Source organism: Tauraco erythrolophus, chromosome 22 (assembly GCF_009769465.1).
Source record: "Tauraco erythrolophus isolate bTauEry1 chromosome 22, bTauEry1.pri, whole genome shotgun sequence".
NCBI lineage: Eukaryota > Metazoa > Chordata > Aves > Musophagiformes > Musophagidae > Tauraco > Tauraco erythrolophus.
In genome coordinates, this window is record NC_141486.1 from 1,111,769 (window position 1) to 1,133,440 (window position 21,672).

The following is a 21,672-nucleotide window of genomic DNA, read 5'->3' on the forward strand; positions in this document are numbered from 1 at the left end:
GGTTTAGATGCAGGGCTACCAGATCGCACCACGAGAAAGGCTTCAGGGAGAAAAACATCTCCTCGGAGTGCTGGTGGTCAGCAGCAGAGATCACAAAGCCTTTGCTCCAGAGGAAGGAGGGACTGGCACCTTCAGCTGCTGGCAACCTTGGGCTGCTCCGAAAATCGCCGGCGGAGCAGCAGGCACGGGACGGCTGTCGTGCGAGTGGCGCAGCCGTGCGCGGCGATGGAAACAGTGCCTGCGGCTTCTGCGGCGGCACGGAGGGCACCAGCAGAATTGACTGGGAGCCAGTTTCAGAAACCACAAGGAACTGATACCCGGGCACCACGGTGGGTCCGCACACAGCACAGTATGTGGTGGCCAAACAGAAAAGTCGTTCAGAGCCACCTCCCCAGCAGGCAGGAGTTCCGTGGATGGCGGATGAACAGGGGCACTTACAGGGCTCTTTCACAACGGAACTGGCCGCCAACTGCCAACCACCTCAGGACTAAGTTGCCTTTAAAGAAACCCAGTGCAAGGCTATAAAATAAAAAATATGATGCACGTTTTTCCTTTGAAAAGGCCCTTCCAGATAGAGGTTCTCCAGTTTACTTTCTACAGCTTTCAACCACCACTTGTTAACTAGTAACTCACTCTCTGTCCCCCTCCTCGCAGTGCCTGCATGTTGAATGGTGTCCCCTCTCACCCCAGCCTGTCCCAAAGTTCCCAGTAGGTACGACGTGTCGGTGTGCATCCAAGTTGGCCAACAGCAAAAGCCCGTCCCCTGCTTTGCATGACACTATAGTCAACTCAGGGGACATCATCTGCAGAGCAGCTGCTGCTGCCCAGCCAGAAGCCATGGGGAGAATGATCCTACATGACAGTCCTGATCTGCAGATGCTTTCATCAAGGGCTGGTGACCACAGCTGAAGAAGAAGCTCCTATTGCCTCCCGTCAGCGGTCATCTCTCCACCCATCCCTCCAGGGGTGCCAGAAACCTCTGTGTTTCAGGGTTGCCCATGCAGCGACCAACTTCTCAAGAGCTGTGGAGGCACAAAAGCTCTAAATATATACAGAGTATTTCCTTCGAATTGTCAGATCTTTAAGTTGGAAACAGTTACGGACTTCTTAGGCTTTCCCTGGATCTTTTGACCCTGCCTAAATGGCAGTGACCTCCAAGCCTGCCATTCTTAGTGGCTGTCCTACCAGGGAAAGGAGGACAGGAGGGACGACGATGCTCCCAGTACAGTCACCAGCTAACGACACCCTCCAGGGTCTCCTTCCAACAGCATGGACAACAATTAAGCAAAAAACAGGGGAAAATTTAACATCAATACCTCTTTTCGCTCCACCTGCAAGACCAACCAACCCCAACAGCAACACTGGGCAGCTCAAATTAGCTTTCTCCAGAGTCCCTCGAAAGTAACATGGTCCAACTGCTCTTTCTTCATTATATCTTCAACTGTCTTTGCCTCTCTAAAGTCACTGCTGGGGCCTGCTCCGTGTTGGAGCCAACAGATGAGTCCCTTTAGCAAGAGTGGTGCCTCTCCAGGATCCTGCAGAAAGCCCTTTCCCTGGAGCAGGAGGAGAAGACAGTCTGATGTTCACAGAAAAAAAAGAAAAAGCTTCTTCTCTTCATAGCTCTAGGTGGGGTAGGCAGCACTGTTTTGGAAGTGGCACACCACAGCCAGCCAAAAGTCAAAATCATTCCCACAACATTACCAGCGATCAGAAAAACAAACAAGGAGCAACCTGTAAAACCTGTTTTTTAGCTCAATCTAATGATTCACAGAAAGCAGCCGCTTTCCTCAAAGCATTTCAACTTTTTCTCAGGCTTTCCTCCCAACGGCCTCCTCAGCTATGCCCAACACAACCACCACCAGCCCTGGGTTCACCATGAATTCTGCACGTGGCTGCCGGGCAAATCATTTACCACGTCCGAAGAAGACAGTAAGCTTTTTTCTTACAGTTACCCTGATCTTGGTTGAGTCTTTAGGGGTGAGCAGATGCAAACAGATAGCGAAAAGTTCAAGGTGGTCAACAATCCTGAGCCAGGACCCTGAGACTGATGTGCACCTTGGCTCTGGACCTTCCAGCAGAGCCGAGCTTCCAGGAACAGCTCTCCAGAGCTTTGTTCCTCTCCCCACACCACGGATTCCGGGAACTGACTGGTGCGGTGCGTTATCCCATAGCTTACCGAGTGTCTGCTGGTTGCGGACCCCACCTATGACCACGCAGATCTCCGCGGGCACATCTCCCGGCCCATCTTTTATGTTCTTCTTGGAATCTTTGGTGTCATCCTGCCAGATCACCTCTTCGATATAGTCATCTGGTACCTCTGTTTTCACTTTCACCTCAGTCATCATTCCAGCCTCTTCACTGGGTGAGGACTGAGATGTCACCGAATCGGAGCCCTCCGCTTTGGGGCTCCGCGGGCTCCTCTTCAAACACTCCCTGAATGGGGGGAAAAGAGGAGAAAACATGAATCCTCACTGTCAAGCGCTCAACTTTCTCATCACTAGGACATAATTAAAGGTACTTTCTTTTTCTGCAATTCATTTAAAATAACTACGGGTAGGTACGCGCGTCTGTCACACATGGTAAGTAATCAAAATTTAACTAGAAAAAAGTAATAAAGCCATTTGCTAGTCATGAAAATGATCTTCACCATCACAAACAACAGCAGCAGTCAGAAACAGTGCGAACCCCTCAACAAGAGCACCGAATTCCACCCGGCTCCTAGCGAGCCAGGAGCACAACTCCAGCAGTCCTGGCATCAAGTGTTATGCCAAGACTAGTCCGTACATGCCGACGAAGCACCATATACTCTTGGCATTTTTAATTTGGAGCATCTCCGCCCTTGTGTACTTCTCCATGGGTTAATCTACCATCACGTCTTCTTTTAACCCTTGAAAGCAACCTACCCCTCATCCTACGGTATTCGTATGGCTTAATTTGACATACATGGTGATGATCAAAGGGGATCATCTGTAGCATGATATGTAGGGAGACTATTATGTTACGGACAGATCCAAGCATCAAAGCTGATGGAGAAAGTGTAATGAGTGTTGAAAGGCAGAGGGTAGAAAGGAGGGGTCCAGTGTATTCAGAAACAGATTAAAGAAACGGTATGTGTTTCCATCTTGGAAAGAGAAAGCTGGGAATTCATGGGAGAAATCAATCTAAATAAATAAATAGTCAAAACCCCTTAAGAAAAGGAAGGAAACTGGACACCCTGAAGCTGTGTCCAGCTTCAACATCAACATCAAAACAACATCAACATGTGCTACGGTGGAAAAAGGCAAAGGCAGTTCAAGCACAACAGACAAGGACCAGGTTAATACGCCAGTGTAGCTCCTTTTCCAAACACACCATCCCACCACTGATCATGGGCTCCCTGTTCTTAATACCAGTTATTAACAAATTCCCACATGCAATGCAAAGATGAAATAATTGCTGGTTCAGTCTGTGTAAATATAGAACAATAGCTTAGATTACCCAGAAACAGAGATTTTACAGTCTGTGACATATTTAGAGTCATGTAAACACTGGGAACAGCTGAAGGTGTTTGAAAACGTTTTAAGCAGAAGTAATAGGCAAAATTAAGTGAAAAATGGGTTGGATTTATGGATAAGAGCCATTAGACCATGCAAGAGCGAAAGAGAAGGAAATCGTAGAAACATCATAGAAAGTCAGAACAAAGCAGGAATTAAAATGTTAGAAAACCAACAGCTGCAATGGTTTCTGATACTGGTTATGGAGCTGGTAGGCAAATCAAAATGCTGCAATGGAGGGCGAAAGCACCCAGCGGGCAATCCTGGGAGGATGGAGAGGAGAGAAGCAGATGAACGAAGAGAAGGATCATCTGCAATAATTACTGCACAACCTCCTACATGGACATGGAGTTGCCATTTCAAAATGGGTCAGTCACATCGTATCACCAGATATTTTATTATTCCTCTCTCCATTCTCATGATGGAATGAAATGTACAATTAACAGCCCCTAAACAGAAAGAATCAGCCTTGACCTGCCTCCCCACTCATTCTCATCCTCCTCCCACACTCCCAGAATAACACAGGGCTTCTACAAGTGAGAAAGATGAATTAAGACAGAGAAAATATGGTTGAGAACTGGACGATCTTTATGGTAATATTATTGGATGTCCAAGAGGTCCATCAGTCCCACACGACAGCGGCGTGGCTCAGCACCCCTTCTAAAGCCAAGGGAAAGGCTTGGAGCCAAGGAGCACAAATACAAAATACTCAGCAATCAGAAAAGGGTGGGATTAATTGTAAATTAATCAAACTCAGAAGGTGTGAAATGCAAAAGACCAGCAAAGGCAGCAAAAGCCATGGGGCAGAAGGAAAAACATCCTTATAGAATCACAGAATGGTTAGGGTTGGATCTTCAAGATCATCCAGTTCCAACCCCCCTGCCACGGGCAGGGACACCCTCCACTACACCAGGTTGCTCAAAGCCCCATCCAACCTGGCCTTGAACACTCCCAGGGATGGGGCAGCCACAGCTTCTCTGGGCACCCTGTCTCAGTGTCTCACCACCCTCAGAGGGAAGAATTTCTTCCTTAGATCTGATCTAAATCTCCCCTCTGTCAGTTTAAAGCCATTGCCCCTTGTCCTGTCACTACACGCCCTTGTAAAAGTTGTCCTCCTTCGGTGAGGACAGTGGAGGAAGACCAGAATCAACCCAGTACGATTGCCACTAGTAGGCAGAAAGGTGAGAGCAGTCGGTGAAAGTCAGGTTTGCATCTGAAGGCAAGATGCCTCAGTTCCAGAGGGTACAGCAACCTGGACTTGCCAACCCTGGACAAAACACCACAAAAATCAATGCAGGAGCCAAGCGATGTGGAATTAAAAGCGAATACAACCAGCAGTGAGGCTAAGGACACGGCTGTCTGAGAGATTACCAACTGGGTAAGAATACAAGGGACCTTCTGACGACACGTGGCTTTGCATCGTGTCGCATTCGGACATAAACCAAATCAGCAGGACAGGGCGCAAGGCAACGGGCCACGTGCCACATGGCAAAACACTGTCCTCACTGGGTGTTGCTCCCGAGTAGGGGAATTTCCACAGGGCTCCTGAAATCGCTCCTGTGGGACAGATTTATTAATCCTCTGGAATTAAATTTAACATCACTGCTGCTAAAAATTACAGGTAACCCACGGAGGGGAGGAGAGCAACGCCCGCGGAAGGGACCCCAACACCAGCGGATCCACCAGGCCGTGCGCTGGCTCTGCCCAAGCCCAGCGGCTGTAGCGTAGTCAAAGGTGTCGGGGAACGTGGGTGCACCCACGCACAGCACCCACGCACAGCACCCACAGGCAGGGCACGCTGCAGCCGCACGGAGCCACGCTCTGACCTAAAGGGTGACGCGATTTTCGGACACAGGCGCCCGCGATCGAATAAGGAGGTCGTTTTCTCCCTGGACGAAGCTGTGGGAAGCCAGTCCCAGCGTGTGCAGGCAGACCGAGCACCCTCGTTTTCACAAGGTGATCAGAAAAGCAGGAGAAGGTTCAAAAAAGAGACACTGAAACGGTTCGAGACTGGGAAAAGATACTTTGTGCCTTTGCGAGACCAAACAACTTCAATCGGTTTCTCATGCCAGAAGGAAGACCGAGAGATTATTTGATTGCAGCAGATCATCATCTTCCTGGGGAGAAAAAACCGCCTTTCCTTAATTTGGCAGGGAAGAGTAGAGTACGAGCTCATCACTGGAACCAGTTGAAATGAGGCATAAAACATTAGCACGGATGGTGGTCCACCAGAACAACCATTTTCCAAAGGATGTGCTCAGGGACAACAAACCTCTCCAAGTCTTCAAACCCAGAGTATCTGTATCCAGGCAGCCCAGGGTTACTGGGCTCCGTACAGATGTGCACTGGCCAGATGTGGTGGCCTATAGCTGTAGCAATATATAGCCCGGACCAATGGACCCTGAAAAGCTTTGCTCTTCACACACGCTGACTTTCTGGATCCATCTCTGCCAAGAATGTAACTTCCCAGCTGGGCTGTCTGCTCTTGGGTGGGACCTAAACCTGCAAATATCAATTGAAAGCAACACTATTGCTCTGCCATTGCCCCGTGCGTTATAACCCTGAGCAGGTACGTGGTGTACAGGACACCAGCCCTAAAGGAGCAGGACATGACCCCACTTGGAGTACTGTGTCCAGCTCTGGAGTCTCCAACACAAGAAGGACATGGAGCTCTTGGAACAAGTCCAGAGGAGGCCACGAAGATGATCCGAGGGCTGGAGCACCTCTGCTATGGAGACAGGCTGAGAGAGTTGGGGCTGTTCAGCCTGGAGAAGAGAAGGCTTCGGGGAGACCTTCTAGCAGCCTTCCAGTGCCTCATGGGGCTACAGGAAAGCTGGAGAGGGACTTTTTTACAAGGGCATGTAGTGACAGGACAAGGGGCAATGGCTTTGAACTGAAAGAGGGGAGATTTAGATTGGATCTAAGGAAGAAATTCTTCCCTCTGAGGGTGATGAGGCACTGGAACGGGTTGCCCAGAGAAGTTGTAGATGCCCCATCCCTGGGAGTGTTCCAGGCCAGGTTGGATGAGGCTTTGGGCAACCTGGTGTAGTGGAGGGTGTCCCTGCCCATGGCAGGGGGGTTGGAACTAGATGATCTTTGAGGTCCCTTCCAACCCAAACCATTCTGTGATTCTATGAAATATTTTAGCAGCTGTCTTCTGCATGATTTCATAGTAACGAAGCCCTGATGGGAGCCTGCAGATCCTCTCAAAACCAAAACATGCAAAATGATGAAAAAAAACATAGCACCACTGGATTTTTACAACAATTTTACAACAAACAGAGACCTTCTCTGTCTCCTGACACTTTCTAGGAGAAAAGGCGGCAGCAGCCAGCAGATGTACTCAGGTTACAGACTGGGTACAGACGTACCCACTGAGTGTGCCAGGGAGGTGAACCCAGAGCCCCCCCGCAACGCTGCCCATCGAGCACCCTGGCATCGCGCGCAAGGCCAGGCGCTGCCCGGTGCCCCAGCTGTGCAGAGCCACGTCCTGCTCAGATCCCAGGGAAAGAGCTCTAAGGTGGTGAAAAGGGAATAAATTATAAGCATTAAGGTTTTTTTTTTCAGATGATGTGTATCTATAAAACCAAAAATACATGTAATATATAAAAATACACATAATATATGCACGCATGCCTACAAAAAGAGCTGCCACGTGTGTCTCTGGTGGCAGCCCCTCATCGCACCCCTTGCTGCCACCGCAGCCCCGGGACACACATTCTCTGCTGACACCCTGAGGTCCCAGCGTTTTATTGCATGAGCCACATCCTGCTCCACGGGGCCCCGGCGCCCGCACCGTGCCAGCCAAAATGCAGGACACACCATCCCCGAGTGTGAGCTTTGCTCTTGACCAGCACTGGGCTGGAATCTGTCCCACACCCCCTGAGAGCAGTTTTAGCCACCTTTTTCATGGCCGTTGCTGTTTGACTTAAGGCAGAGCTGTGTTCTCACGTCACTTTTATTATTTCGTATCTCACGGAAATTTTCTAACCACTGGCTGACGTCAAGCTTCAGCCAAACTTCAACTGCAGGCTCTCTCCAGCTCAACGTCCAGAGGAACACTATGGCTTTGCAGAATGTCTTAAAATAAAACATAATCAAACAGCAACACATCCCCAGCCCTCCTTCCCTCTCCTCTGGACGTGCTACGCAGGGGACAGCAGACCCAGAAGACCCTGACTGCTTCATATGATGCACGAGAGGGGCACCACCAGCTGCTGGTAACAGCAGGTGAAGGCGACGGACCCCTCCAACCTTCCCTACACGTGGAGAACATCCTCCTCACAGCCTCCAAAGGACTGACGGACAGATTGCATGGGAGAACTTGTCTGAAGACTACAGAACGAGATCCCACCAGGTGATGGGATCGAGTCTGAGTGGCCTCCTGCTAGCAGGGACAGAGCCATCGATCCCTGCAGAGCATCGCTCGCACGGTGACAGTCCAGGGACAGTTCAATCTCTCATCCTGCTTGGACACTGCAACCAAAGAGCTCCCCAAGCATGAAGGTGGGTCCTTTTCCTAGCCGGGAGGCACAGGGCCTACAGCGAGCTGCGGCTGCAGATGGCAGCACACCCAATGGGAGCCGGTCCAAGCTCCCAAAAATCTCAGGCGGTGTCACTGCTGGGGGCTACACAGCTCTGGAGGGGGGGTGGCAGCAGCAATGGTGATGGACACCTCTCCTAGCAAGAACCAGCATCGCTTTCTTCTGGTCCCACATGAAATCCAGTTAGTGCTCCTGTGGCTACAGCAAACTAGGACCAATCCATGCTTCTTGGGGCTGAAGCGCAGTTACCCAATTTGCTGAAGTGATGCTCTGCCCACCTGGGTGTAATGGTCCCCCGGGTGCAGCAGGGAGCTGGGCTGAAGGAACCACCTTCATGGGACAGCAGGATTTGAAGCCTCCTGGTTTGACTGAGGAAAAGTACCAACATCACGGAGCAAAACGGGAAAGAAAAGCCATGACAGAACCCATGTGCTGACCCAAGAGAGGTGACCCAGTGAAGCATCGTTTCTTTACCAGCCCTTTGGTCCTTGGAGGGTCCATCCCTTGCAATCCCTTGCTGCACTTGCTCGGTGTTGTGTCGAATTTTGCCTCCCCTGCTTCTGAGAAGCACAAAGAACTTTCAATTAGAGATGAGGATAAAGCAGCAGCAGATCCAGGGCCTACTTCTTCTCCAGAAATTCCCCGAGATCTGTGGTGACAGAGAACATGCTGCCTGGTGCAGGGAAGAAATCAGGCCCCAGTACCACCCTGTCCAGACCTGGTTCTGCCATTCCTCCCCCGTTTGCAGCATGGCCAGAGCTGATGCGTAACTACTGGAAAGGTGTCAAAAAGGGGATGAACAAGGCTAGGGAGTGAATTTTCAGTCTGGCAGATCTCAAGGCTGGAAGTGAGTCTTACTGGTTTTGGGTGGGGGTACATAGGGAGAAGATGACCACACAGCTACCAGGACACCATCTTCTGAGTTCCTGCGGGGCGTTGGTGGGTAACGCACCGGTACCGGTGATGGGTCAGAGCCTCCAGGTGGTGGAGAGAGCAGCGCACAAAAACTGAGGGAGAACCTGACATGAGTCAGATTCCACTCCTGAGTACCTGCAGCCATCCCTCTCTTGGTGGCTCTGAATGTAGTTAGAATCATAGAATGGTTTGGGTTGGGAGGGACCTTCAAGATGATCCAGTTCCAACTCCCCTGCCATGGGCAGGGACACCCTCCACTACACCAGGCTGCTCAAAGCCTCATCCAACCTGGCCTTGAACACTTCCAGGGATGGGGCAGCCACAGCTTCTCTGGGCAACCTGTTCCAGTGCCTCACCACCCTCAGAGGGAAGATATTTCTTCCTTAGATCTCATCAGAATCTCCCTTCTTTCAGTTCAAAGCCATTGCCCCTTGTCCTGTCACTACACACCCTTGTCCAAAGCCCCTCTCCAGCTTTCCTGTAGCCCCTTTAGGTACTGGAAGGCTGCTAGAAGGTCTCCCCGGAGCCTTTTCTTCTCCAGGCTGAACAGTCCCAACTCTCTCAGCCTGTCTCCATAGCAGAGGTGCTCCTGCCGTCAGATCGTCTTCGTGGCCTCCTCTGGACTTGTTCCAACAGCTCCATGTCCTTCTGATGTTGGTGACCCCAGAGCTGAACGCAGCACTGCAGGGGGGGTCTCACAGGAGCAGAGCAGAGGGGCAGTTCCCAGCCTCATGCCATCACTTCTCTGGGTTAAACAATGCAATTTTACAGTGTTCAAGTGTGGCCTTCCAGACATCAGCTGCACTTCCTTCTGCAGGTCCAACCTGCATTTAACATCCATGGCATGATGTTCCCTGGGAAGGGGACGTTCTTCAGACAAAGCGCTGTGGGACGGAAACTTCTCAGAGACATCAGACCAGAGATTAGCAGAGCGCACCTGGCTTAAACCCCACCTCCTTCCACAGGCTGCATCTAACTTCTTCTCCATGTCTTTGAGCTTTCCTGGGGAACACCAACCTCCTTTACTGTCTATCGTCTTGTCCTTACTGAGCTGTGGAGCTTGGCAATCCAAGAGGCTCTTCCTTGCCGAGGAGAGGAGGCAGAAGCCTTGGGATCACGCCCTGCTCACAGCATCGCTCAACAGCACGCCTGGCTGCTCCTAGAGGTGAGGCACTGTTTCACTTTCCAGAACAGACTCTGTGGATTTTAAACATTAAAGAGGCCAACAAACACCACACTTGCACGTATCACTGCTCTGACTAAGTAGGCCACGTAGCCAATTACTGTATCACCAGCTCTGCCATCTCACAATGCTCATTTCAACACTGCTGCCTGCTTTGATCATCAGGCTTTCATCTTCCGCTGACGTTACGGCCACTTTCATGTCAAATACGAGCATGTGAAGGCAGAAGAGACTTAAGGAGGCCTTGATGAAGACTCATCGTGGGGAACTGGAAAGGTAGGGGTAAAAATGGGTTCCTGGACCCATTTAGGTTCAGCCTCCCTTGGTCCTACACCCATGTCAGTCCGTGATGGCCCAAGGCTTTAGCACGGATGGATGATGCAGCAGGATAATACGGACAAATGACCGTGCCAGAGGGACAATTTTGGCAATGAATCATAGAATCATAGAATCATAGAATGGTTAGGGCTGGAAGGGACCTTCAAAGGTCATCTAGTCCAACCCCCCTGCAAGGAACAGGGATATCTCCAACTAGATCAGGTTGCTATGAATGAAGGTGAGTAGCCTGGACGATGCCTCACAGCACCAACGCGAGGGCAATGCAAGGAGATCTTCCAGGGAAAAGGATGGAAAGGAAGCGGCCGACTGGTCTCACCCGTCTCCTCTGAAGCCAGCGGCCCCCTCCCAGCCAGCCTCCTGCGGAAGAAGGCGAGGAGAAGGGGGCGCAGGCTGAAGAGCTGCGATACGGTGCCGTTTTCACCTTTGGAGAGCGTTTCCTTCCGGCTGCCACCAGCGGGACCGGCAGTGACGGAGAGGGAACGGGGCCCGTCAGCCGCTGCAGCCAAACTTGCGTTTGCAGTTTGCTTTTTCTGATCTGGAGTAGCGTGCTCATAAATAATGAAAGTGACTAAAAGCTACTTAAAAAACACACACTCCCCCCTCATGAAAGAATGAGAAAAAAACCCAATTATAAAAGGATGTTTCTCCCAGCTAGGAATAATTTGTCATGTAATTCTCTGAAGACAGCAAGAGAAACCCGCGTGCTCTGTGCTCCCTTTGGAGCGATCTGTGATCGCGTATGTTCTCAGATGGCTTCTAATGAGGCTATTTTTATAGCCCACATCCTGCTGAGCTTCTGGGGAGGGGCAAAGTGAGATCAGTGGAGGATCAGTCTTTCGACGTCAGCTCCTGTGTAGTTTCTCCTCAAAAGGAGAGGAAAAGGAAACAAACGTGGAGGAGGACACACCGCCCTGAACCCACACCTACAAACAAACCTCCTCCACCCCAGCAGCGAACGTGGAGCATCTTCAGCTTTTTCCTGGACACTGCTCAAGCCGGAAGAACCAGAGACACATCACTAACGCCTCGATGGTACCAATGATGGTGAGACCCAGCTCCCCCTTGGCGGAGCACGCCGTGCGCCCATTTACACCACCGAAACACGCTCTTGCACAGCCCTTGGTACGCTCGTCAGGTCTGGAGATGTTCCAAAGAGCGCAGTAACGAGGCTTCTGCCGTGGGCACCTGAGGGAAGATGCTTTGCAGAGTCCACCAACCAGGACAATATTATCAGTGTGATGTTACAACTTATCTTCTTGATACTGATGTGCAGTTGGCTCCTCCCATGCCAAACCAAAAAGCCTCAGCTGTCAGATGGAAAAGGACGCAAATAATGGGCGAGGTTGAAACTGGGCTCAATTTACAGATGTCTGCCATGGTTTTCAAAGAACCAGAAGGTTCCTGCCGTGACAGGAGCTAAGGGGACAGGAATGGGCAGAACAGATGTAAACGAATTCTCGTTTTACATGGAGATGATGCAAGCAGAGATAAAAAAAAGAAAAGATGTAAATTCAAAATCTACTTGTGTGATAAATTGTTTGTGGTGGCCGTCCTACCCCTTCGCCATCGCTCTCATTTGCTCCCTGGGGCAGCCCAGCTGCATGAACACTGTGCCTCACACCAGGAGGAGGGAGGAGAAATGGCTCAGGAAGCAGAGGAACCATCCGGTGTCCATCAGGGCCATCTCTTCTGCAGACATTACTCGACAAAAAGATTTTCAAGTTCAGGGTTAAATGAGAAAAAAGATGGGAGATATTTTTTTTCCAGTGTTGCAGCTGAGTACTTTTCTTCTAGTCTCCACGCCTCCTGCTTCACCTTTCAGATGTTCCTTGCAGACTTTGAAAGCCAAAGAGACCGACTGACCCATCCAACCCAACCTCCTGTGTCACCGCTCACAGAGCCGTTCCTCCCTCCAAACCACACCTGTGGCTGGAGCCAGCACCTCTGTAGAGCCCGTCTGGATCCTGATGCGTAAAGTGCCCAAGGAACCACCACGTTTCTGGGTCACTCCTCTGAGTGATTATTTTCCAAAACAGGCACCATACTCACGTTCCCCCCGGAGATTTCAGTTCTCCTCACAACTGCTATTTTCTGAGATGCCGTCGCATATTCTCAAAGTGTGGGGTTAACCTCTGAAAGCCAAATGTTATAGGAAAAATCTGTTCACTTATTCTCTGAAGTTATTTTAGGGAGTGGGAACTCCTTCCTCCATCAGTGGTAGAGGAGTGAAGGCTTGCTCAAGCAGAAAAAAAAGAATCATAGAATCACAGAATGGTTTGGGTTGGAAGGGATCTCAGAGATCATCTAGTTCCAACCCCCCTGCCATGGGCAGGGACACCCTCCACTACACCAGGTTGCTCAAAGCCTCATCCAGCCTGGCCTGGAACACTCCCACGGATGGGGCAGCCACAGCTTCTCTGGGCAACCTGGTCCAGTGCCTCACCACCCTCAGAGGGAAGAATTTCTTCCTTAGATCTCATCGAAATCTCCCCTTTCCATTTAAAGCCATTGCCCCGTGTCTTGTCAAGGGACAATCAAAAAAAAGCTGGTCAGAGCTTCAGGGCATCTTCCACATGCAACATGCTCAGGTGAATCTCATGCTTCAAGGACTTCCAAGGTCACTGCTACATTGCAAGTGTTACTTCAAACCTCTCTACTTGTTTTGTCCATGGTCCTGTAGGCTGAATCCTTGCTTGAGGGGTTGTTTTTAATTCACAAGGCTGGTAGATCCACCCTTTGCCATTCCTGACTTTCTTGAACGCACTGGTCACTTACAAACTGACCAAAATAAGCTGAAGCAAACCAAGATGAATGTGCAACTCTCGAAGGCTGTGAGGCCCATTCTCCAAATCAAGCAATTAGATTTGGGGACATCACACTAATTGGGTACGTGAAGCAAATCTCTGAGGCAAGAGAAGCGGCCCAAAACCCTGTCCTTATCTGGGACATGTTTAAGTTTTCTGCTTTCTCCTCTCAAAACAAACCGAAATCAGAGCACGAGACCACATCCTTGGCAGGCAGAAGTGTAACAGTAACGACCATTTAGGTTTTCCTGGAAGAAATTTGCTCAATAAATACCAATACTGTTACGGGGTTCATAAATTTAGAAGGACCAAAAGGCTTTTTAGAAGAGAGATGCCTCAAGTCGGATCACCACCCGCCTCTAAGGACAGCCAGCTCTTAAAAACGGAGGCAACAGCTTTCAAAAACCCCAAAATAACTAATTCGACACTTGGCGGTATGGTGTGGTGTGGTGTCAGTGCTAAAATCTGGGGAAAACAAAAAAAAACAAATAATTTTTCCAATGATCTTGGCCTACTAAAACACACAACCCTTCCCGACAACAAACACCGCTCCAGTAAGTGTAAGGGGAACCTAATCGCGCGTGTGCTCCTCAAGGGATGCTCGGCAGCTCCAAATCCTTCAGGAAAGGTAAGCTACAGGACCAAACGAGGCTGCCTCTCCTCTAGGAATTAAACATTAAAATACAAACCAGAACAATAGTCAAGAGCCGCAAAGAATTCCTAAGGTATTAGCAAAACAAATTCCCTTCAGCCCTTATTAGGAATATCTTGAGGATGGTTTGAGGAGGAAAGTTTAACCAAATATAAAAAAAAATGGGCTTATCCAACACAAAACAACCGCGCGCTGCTCGCCAAAAGCAAAAGAACTCAGTCAGATAAAAAGCACGACGCGCAAACGATGCAGGTTGAAAACGAAATTTAAGCCGATAACAGAATAGCTGCCAGCGTCTTTAAATTTTCAAGCGTGGAAACGTCAACAGAGACAAAGAAATTCAGGGAAAAACAAAGAGAATAGATTAAGGGTTTATTTATATCGGTGAAAGGGTTTATTTATATGTTGCTTGGCTGAGAAACGGCTGAGGGGGTGACATCTGCCTGTGAACATCCACCGGTCCCTCCGCACGGCCAGGAGGAGCCGTCGCCGGGCCGTGCCACCGACCCACCGGCAGCGGCACCGCACGGCACGAGACGAATGGGATAAAATGAGCAACGGTGAAAGGTGGACAGAAAAGCAAACAGGAGCTTGGGACTGGGAAAACTCCGCAGCTGGGGAGCGATACAAACCAGGTGGCAGATGTTCTGCTGCTGGAGAGACACATATTTAACGTAACAAGCGATGAGGCTCTTTGACTAGATGACCTTTGAAGGTCCCTTCCAGCCCTAACCATTCTATGATTCTATGATTCTATGATTGCCATGATCAGAACCAGCCCAAGATGGCCAGGAGAGGGGCTGACCCAAGGAAAACAATTTCCTAGGAACTCAGCTTTGCAGAGGACACTACAGCTACCACGACGCAGTAGGTTATGGCTCCATAAAGGGACGTTTCTCCACTCACACCACCCGAAGCCACCCAAGGCTCTGGCAATCAGCAAATTGGTGTGGACTGCACAGAAAATACGCCGGTCCCACGGGAGTCGGGACGCATCTAAGCGCTGTCATCTCTTCTCACGTGTACGTTTGACCTTCTGGTGGTCAAGGAAACCTGCCTGGGTTTCCTGCAGCCTGTGTGCTGGTCATAGTACAGAACTGAACCATCCATTTCTCTTAAATCAGCCAGAGGGGACTTTTGGGGGAGTCTTGTGCTGGTTGGTTGGTTTGTTTCTTTTTGAAGATGGCTGGTGGGAACCCTTCAGAGAGCACTACAGCTTGTTGAACACCTTGCCTAATTATTCATAGTTTTCTCTCTTTCTGACGCAGGAAGAGTCCGAAGCTCTTCATGCTCTGGGACTGAAAGTCTCACAGGTGGTCTTTTAAAGAAAGAGGAAACACTTGAAATTGTTTTGCTTCTTGGAAACACTGGCCTGTCCCACCAAGGGGTGTGGGGCCCTCTCCCAAGGTTAGGAAGACCACAACTTCCAGCTTGGGCATGCACAGAGGTTGTCTTCCCCGAACGCTGGGGATCTGGTGAGGACTGGTCAGCTGGGAGAGGAGTCTGCAGAATAGCTGGTGCCGTCCCAGGGCAGACTGTCCCTTGGGTTACAGGAGCTGCTGGGAGGACGTGTCCGCAAAGGACAGAGCAAGTAATGTGGGGAGGGAGAGGGAAAGATGCCACCAAGTGAGGCTGGAAAAGGGTGAACTGAGAAGGAGGTAAGTAGGTGCAACCACTTCTCAACACCTTCTCCTCCAGCTGGGAAGTCACATCTTTATTAAGACAGAGATGGAAACAACCAGACCACGTAAGCACCGTGTCTTGGTCTGGCATATCCGGGAAAACTGCACCACGTCAGAGCTGGGAGACCTCCATGGCCCAGCCTAAAGGACCTGCTGGAAACGCTCCAGCCTGCGCAGCACCCTGCCCTCCTCCAGGCCAGCACTCCAGAGCCTCCTCCTGGACCTCCACGAGACCTCCCACCCTTTCTGAGACCTCTACCACAGTGCTGTCAACGCGGCAATAAAGAGGAGACCCACCCGCGCCCTCACAGCCACCTCATAGCCCAGAAGGTCCGGGATTCCACCCCCGTTCCGCGAGCGGCTGCTCTTCCGCACAGCTACATCTGTGCCGCGAGCGGGTTCCCCGGCTGGTGACGGCCCCGGTGCAGACGGGGACGGAGCTTCCAGCTGGCTCCGTTCCCTCCGCAAACAGATGCAGTTCCTATCTCAGGGTCTGATTTATTCAGCAGGAGTCTCGCACATTAAGCGTAGTTAAGTCTGAAAACAAACCTAATGACTTTAAAATAAATAGCCAACGGAGGACTTGAAACTAAAATTCTTCCTTCCTCTGACACCCACCATATAAACAACAATAATGGCATAAAACCGTGTCTAACACATGACTACGCAAGGCGCTGGTGACCAAGAAAAGCACACGCTGCTTGTCAGACGTAATTGCACATTTGGTTTTTCAATTATTTCTTGTCAAGATCCAGAGCCCACCATCTGAACGCTGACATTAATTACTGGTAACTAGTTAGTTTTACAATATGATTATGGAGACTCCTGACGATCACACTGAGGTCTGCAGCTCCCAACGCTGTTCCCACGCTGCCCTTCGCTCCTTCTGGTCCCTCCAGGACCATCACACAGACTCACACCAGTGAGTGACACCAAATCTAGTCCACCATGTGCAGAAGGGGCTTCAGAAGAAGCTTCAAGAACCTTCCCAGCAGTCAGCAGCAGTTAACAGATCCCCCAGCAAGGTGCCTCATCCGCAAGACCCCATCGCCCACTGGTGCCATCTCCCACCACAAGACCCCGTCACCCACTGGTGCCATCTCCCACCACAAGACCCCGTCATCCACTGATGCCATCTCCCACTACCAGACCCCATCATCTACTGATGCCATCTCCCACCACAAGACCCCGTCACTCACTCGTGCCATCTCCCACCACAAGACCCCGTCATCCGCTGATGCCATCTCCCACCACAAGACCCCGTCACTCACTGGTGCCATCTCCCATCACAAGACCCCATCAAGCACTGATGCCATCTCCCATCACAATGCCCCGTCACTCACTGGTGCCATCTCCCACCACAAGACCCCATCACCTGCTGATGCCATCTCCCACCACAATACCCCATCACCCACCGGTACCATCTCCCATCACAAGACCCCATCCCTCACTGGTGCCATCTCCCACTTGAGTCGTCCCCAAGCCCCCTCGAGCACCCGTCTCTGCAGATGCCCTCCAGCAGCTAACTGCCCATCACGCCAGAGAAAGTCCTGCCTTTTTATCTCCTTTTAATTTGCTGCCTCTGAATTTTGCCGACTGTCTCTTCCTTTCCTTGCGCCAGGAGCAGAGAAGACTCTGATCTACCTTTTCTGGAGTGTTCAAAAACACGCACGGCTTTGTCACGTTGGCTTTAGTTGTCATCTTCTCCAAGACAAACAGCCATCTCTCTTCTAGCTCCCTCAAAACAAAGGTTTTTTTTTTCTATCCTCCTGATAACTCTCTCCACTTTTTAAACTTTCCCATGAACAGGCGCAGGGTGAGGGGCAGGGACCACAGGAGGTGGGTGCCAGGGCAGGAGAAGAGCGAGTGTCTCCGCCGCCGCTAAATCTCAGCTACCCACGTCTGCACGCGCTGAACCACCTTACTTCCAAAGCAGCAGCCGGGCCCCACCAGAGCTGGGGGGTGATGAGATCATAAAAATCCTGCGCCTTTGGAGCTTTTAACACTTACTTGAAACAGACTAAAATCGATCCAATACAACAAATAAATAAAAATAGGATCGACCCAATACTACGGTCACCACATTGAGATCAAGGATGCTGTGGTTAAAAAAAAGTTGCAGAAAGGTAAAGTTGTCCTGGTAAACCTTATTTTGCTTCTGTTTTTTACTGATACAAGTTAATTGTTAAAAGCTTCCTCGACAGTTTGCAATTAGTGAGAGTTTCAAGCAGCAACGACTTTGAAAAAAATCTGCCTTGTACCTCCAGCCACCGCCAGCCTGACAGATCCCATCAAAGCCAAACTTCAACCACTGACAGAGCTTTCCTGAAATATTACATTTTTATTCCATTTATATTTTTTTTCCAAACCAACTTGGTCACTTTCCTTTTGTTGACCATCTTTTGTTCGATCGGGTCGATGCTGAAGCGGATTTTTTTTATTTCCACTTTTCTAAAAGAAAAAAGCCACGGCCGGTCTCATGCTGCTTCTCCACATACCGACAACGGAACAGTGACCACGAAGGAGGTTGTGCCACCACAGTGGCATCTCGGGCACCTGCCTTTGGGGTGGCCACCGCTCGCGCCCAGGAGGATGCTCAGGCACTGGCTCCGAGGGCAGCTCCCGCACACCCGGGAAGGGGGGACACCACAGGGGACACCCCGAAGGGTCAGCTCCCACACGGAGAGCACCCACCTGCCCTGCAAAACCCTCCGGCAAGAGCTACGAAATGGGAGTTCAAAGTCAGGATAAGGAATCAAGGGGAGGGAAGCAGTGCCTGGTCCTTCCCCCTCGCTCCTCAGCCTTCGCCCCGTTTTCCTTCCAGCGCTTCCGTCAGGCTAATTCCCAGCGTCCCGAGAGCGAGCGCTGCCGCAATGCACTGACGAGCCACTCGAAAAATGGGAAAAGCAAAGTTTTCCTCTGCGGAAGACGCAGGATGCTGGTGCTGCTCCCCACTGCCTGCCCACCCCTCCGCCGCGGCACAGCCCAACCCACGGCACCCGGAGCCTTCGCTGCAGGTGGTGCTGCCATCCCAGAAAGCTGCCAGTACTGAGGGTACTTCATTTGGAAACGCCAAGTGGTGGCACCACGGCACCGGGCAAGGACCGCAGCGGGGAGCACCTGCTGGGCAGCGGGAGGCGGGGGAGGACCCTGCACCACGGCGTCTCGGAGATGAGAAGGACAGAGCGGGGTTTTAACGTGGAAGGATGTGTTTCACCTGACGGATCAAACTTCAGCAGCACTTCTGCGGTGGCTTGTCCCAGCTGGGGCAGCAGCACCCAGCCCGGCAGTGGCAACTGGCAAACCTGGTCCGGGTGCGCCAGCGGCGGTCTCGCTCCGCGCACATCACGCCAACGCGGAGACAGCGGCTTCTGCTGCACCATCGCAGCCACGGTGTCCCCTCGCCAAGGACTGGGCAGTGACGCTGATGGAGATGATGCCAGGATGGGTGCAGCCCCCCCATACCATGCTGACTTGCTTCCACGGCAGCCAAATTGGCTCTGATCTTCTATCGTCCATCGTCCCCTGTCCATGCTGATGTAACCCACAAATGTGCCTCCGGTGCTCGGTGGTCCCCTCAACAAGATGAGCATCATCTCACCATCTCATGGCACCTCCCTGACTTTTTTACCATCCTCTCCAACTCTGGTGGATGTTTCCGTGCTTGACTACAGCCCGCTCCCCTCCTCGGGCCACGCGCTCCCCAGGATATCTCCAGTGTCACCTCCGTTTCCATCCAGCATCTCTAATTTCCTACATCTCCACCTATTGTTACCACAAAACCTTTTAACGCTGGGAGATGATGCCACTTTGCTCCTGGATGGCTGAGAACCAGGAACCGGCTCTGAGCAAAGGCAGGACCAGGCAAATCCAACTGTCACCGAAGCCACGCTTTGCTCCCAGCTCCCACCACCTTGCCAGCGCTGCCTGGCACATCGGTGCTGCTCCGCAGAGGAAACGAGCTAAAGGAATTTGTGCCTGGGTGAGGAAGGAAAGCTGCCCCTTCCTCCATGCTTTCACAGCTCTGGATTGACTCCAGCAGCTACTGACGTTGGACAGTGGATGCTGCAGGACACTTTTCCAGCAGGTTCCCCCAACGCTGGAAGCACCTACGCGTGTATCACCCACCTACCATGGAAATGCAGCCATCTTGGGCGGGGGGAAAAGCCACTGCACACCCGATGCCGCTGGGTTTTGGGGGCTGCTTTGGTAAGCCCAGCACTGGTGCTGCTCAGCCACCACCAGCTCCAGGGCTGGACGTTCCCCATCGCCCACTCGGGCCAGGTTGCTGGCTGCTCCTCCGGTGATGGAGAGGGACCATCTGCAGTGCCCTGCAGAGACTCTCCAGCATCCGTGGAAGCCTGAGAGGCCACGGCACAGGGCAGAGCCAACCTCATCATCTCCATCTCCTTTGGCCTTTCCTCTCTCCCTGTGTGGGATCTGACATGTCCCATACCCACTAGAGCAGGTGCTGCAGAGACATCCCTTAGCAGGATCAGGGGCGGTTGGGGTGGGGGGGACACCCCTCTCCTCTCCTCTCCTCTTGTTTAAGAGCAGAGGGATCTGCACCCAGCCACTGCAGCATGGCCCAAGGTCTCCATCTGAGAACCTCATCCCATGACGGTCTTTGCACCGTGGCGCTGGGAGGACTCGGCCGTACCACCCCGTGCCGCATGCACAGCGCGTCTCCTCGCGGCCCCCAGGACCAAAACGATCCTTCTTACATCTACCTTTTTATCAAAATCCAGATGGGTGTATGGACACTGCACTCCAACAGCTCCCAACTCATCCTTCTTGCGTGGTCACCCTTCCCACCCACCTCCGAGATGGAGAGCTGCCTCCAAGCAGAGCCGCATCTGCCCACCACATCCCACCCCAGCAGAGAAAATCATCCACCTACCTGCTGGAAGAGCTCCTCCGCCCACTGCTGTTGCTCTCGTCGGCCTAAGATATCAAAAAGACATCAAAAAAAAAAGGCTGTTTAGGCAAAGAAAGGCAAGACCAGCTTCCAAACCCTTCCTGCCGGCGCTCCGCACCCAAAATACCCAAGGCTGTTCCATTCTGAGTTACGCACACGCCTCGCACTCAATGCTGGGGGGTCATGTCATGCACTGAAACCCATGTCTGCAGGAGGTCCAGGCAAGACCTCAGATGCAGCTCCATCCCAGAGGCCCCTTTCTCAGTCAATCCCCTCCGGTCGCTCTCGTGCCATTATTTTACGGCGCTTTTACCAAAGTTTCAAGTAACGACCCCTCCTACGCAAAAATACACAATTAGCAGGAGGGAAATAAGGTCGAAACAGCCAAATTCAACGCTGCATCCATGCTGGGATGGCCTTGCTCCTGGATCAGAGGGGCAGGTCCAGGGCACCTCCCTTCGTTAGCGATGAATTGCCTAATTGAGCCCCTCCGGGCTGTTGGAAGGGGCCAGCAGGGAGGAACCAGGGTCCCCTCCTTCTCGCCACCTTCCCTCAGCTCTCCGATGAGAAGCTTCCTTGGAAAGACAATATTATTCCAAACCCCGAAATTTTATTTCTGAATTTGTGCAAATACAAGTTAAAAGATATTAGCTGCATTTCCCATTTTGTGCAAATGGCAGAAACAGGCAATTCATGTGCAGCAGGATGGGGGCCAGCCAACGATTTCGATAAAATAAACCCTTTTTTAATTTAAATGCTAATGCACTGAATTAAAATTTAATAACTGAGGAAATTGAAAAGCTGAGCAGGAATATTGGAAATAAATCCAAGCAGAAACAGCTGAAATTAAAAATTCTAGAGAGTGGGAGGATAGCAGCTAAGCTGTCTTATATGATTACATTTTTTTTTTATATTTTTTTTTTTCAGAACGAAGGGGGGAAGGAACAAAAAAAAAATCCTATCTTTGGCTGGCTGTAGGGCAGTAAATCGAGAGTGCTGTGATTTATTGCTCAATTTTCCTGAGGGAAAAAGGCTTTCTTTCATGCTGAAATATTTCATAAATTTCAAGCCAGCATAAATTCTTAATTTAAAAGTTATGGAG

At 51.1% G+C, this 21,672-nt stretch overlaps 1 protein-coding gene across 1 annotated transcript in view; it reads right to left on the reverse strand.

The window, feature by feature from the left end:
* The window catches only part of ZNF618 (zinc finger protein 618), a 164,826-nt gene that overhangs the window by 70,838 nt on the left and 72,316 nt on the right, over positions 1 to 21,672 (reverse strand). Inside the window, exons 3-4 of the mRNA XM_086625442.1 lie at positions 20,553 to 20,596; positions 2,177 to 2,433 (exon numbers count right to left, since the gene is read on the reverse strand). Of these exons, the coding sequence (XP_086481568.1) occupies positions 2,177 to 2,433; positions 20,553 to 20,596 (301 nt within the window). The remainder of the gene's footprint in view (positions 1 to 2,176; positions 2,434 to 20,552; positions 20,597 to 21,672) is intronic.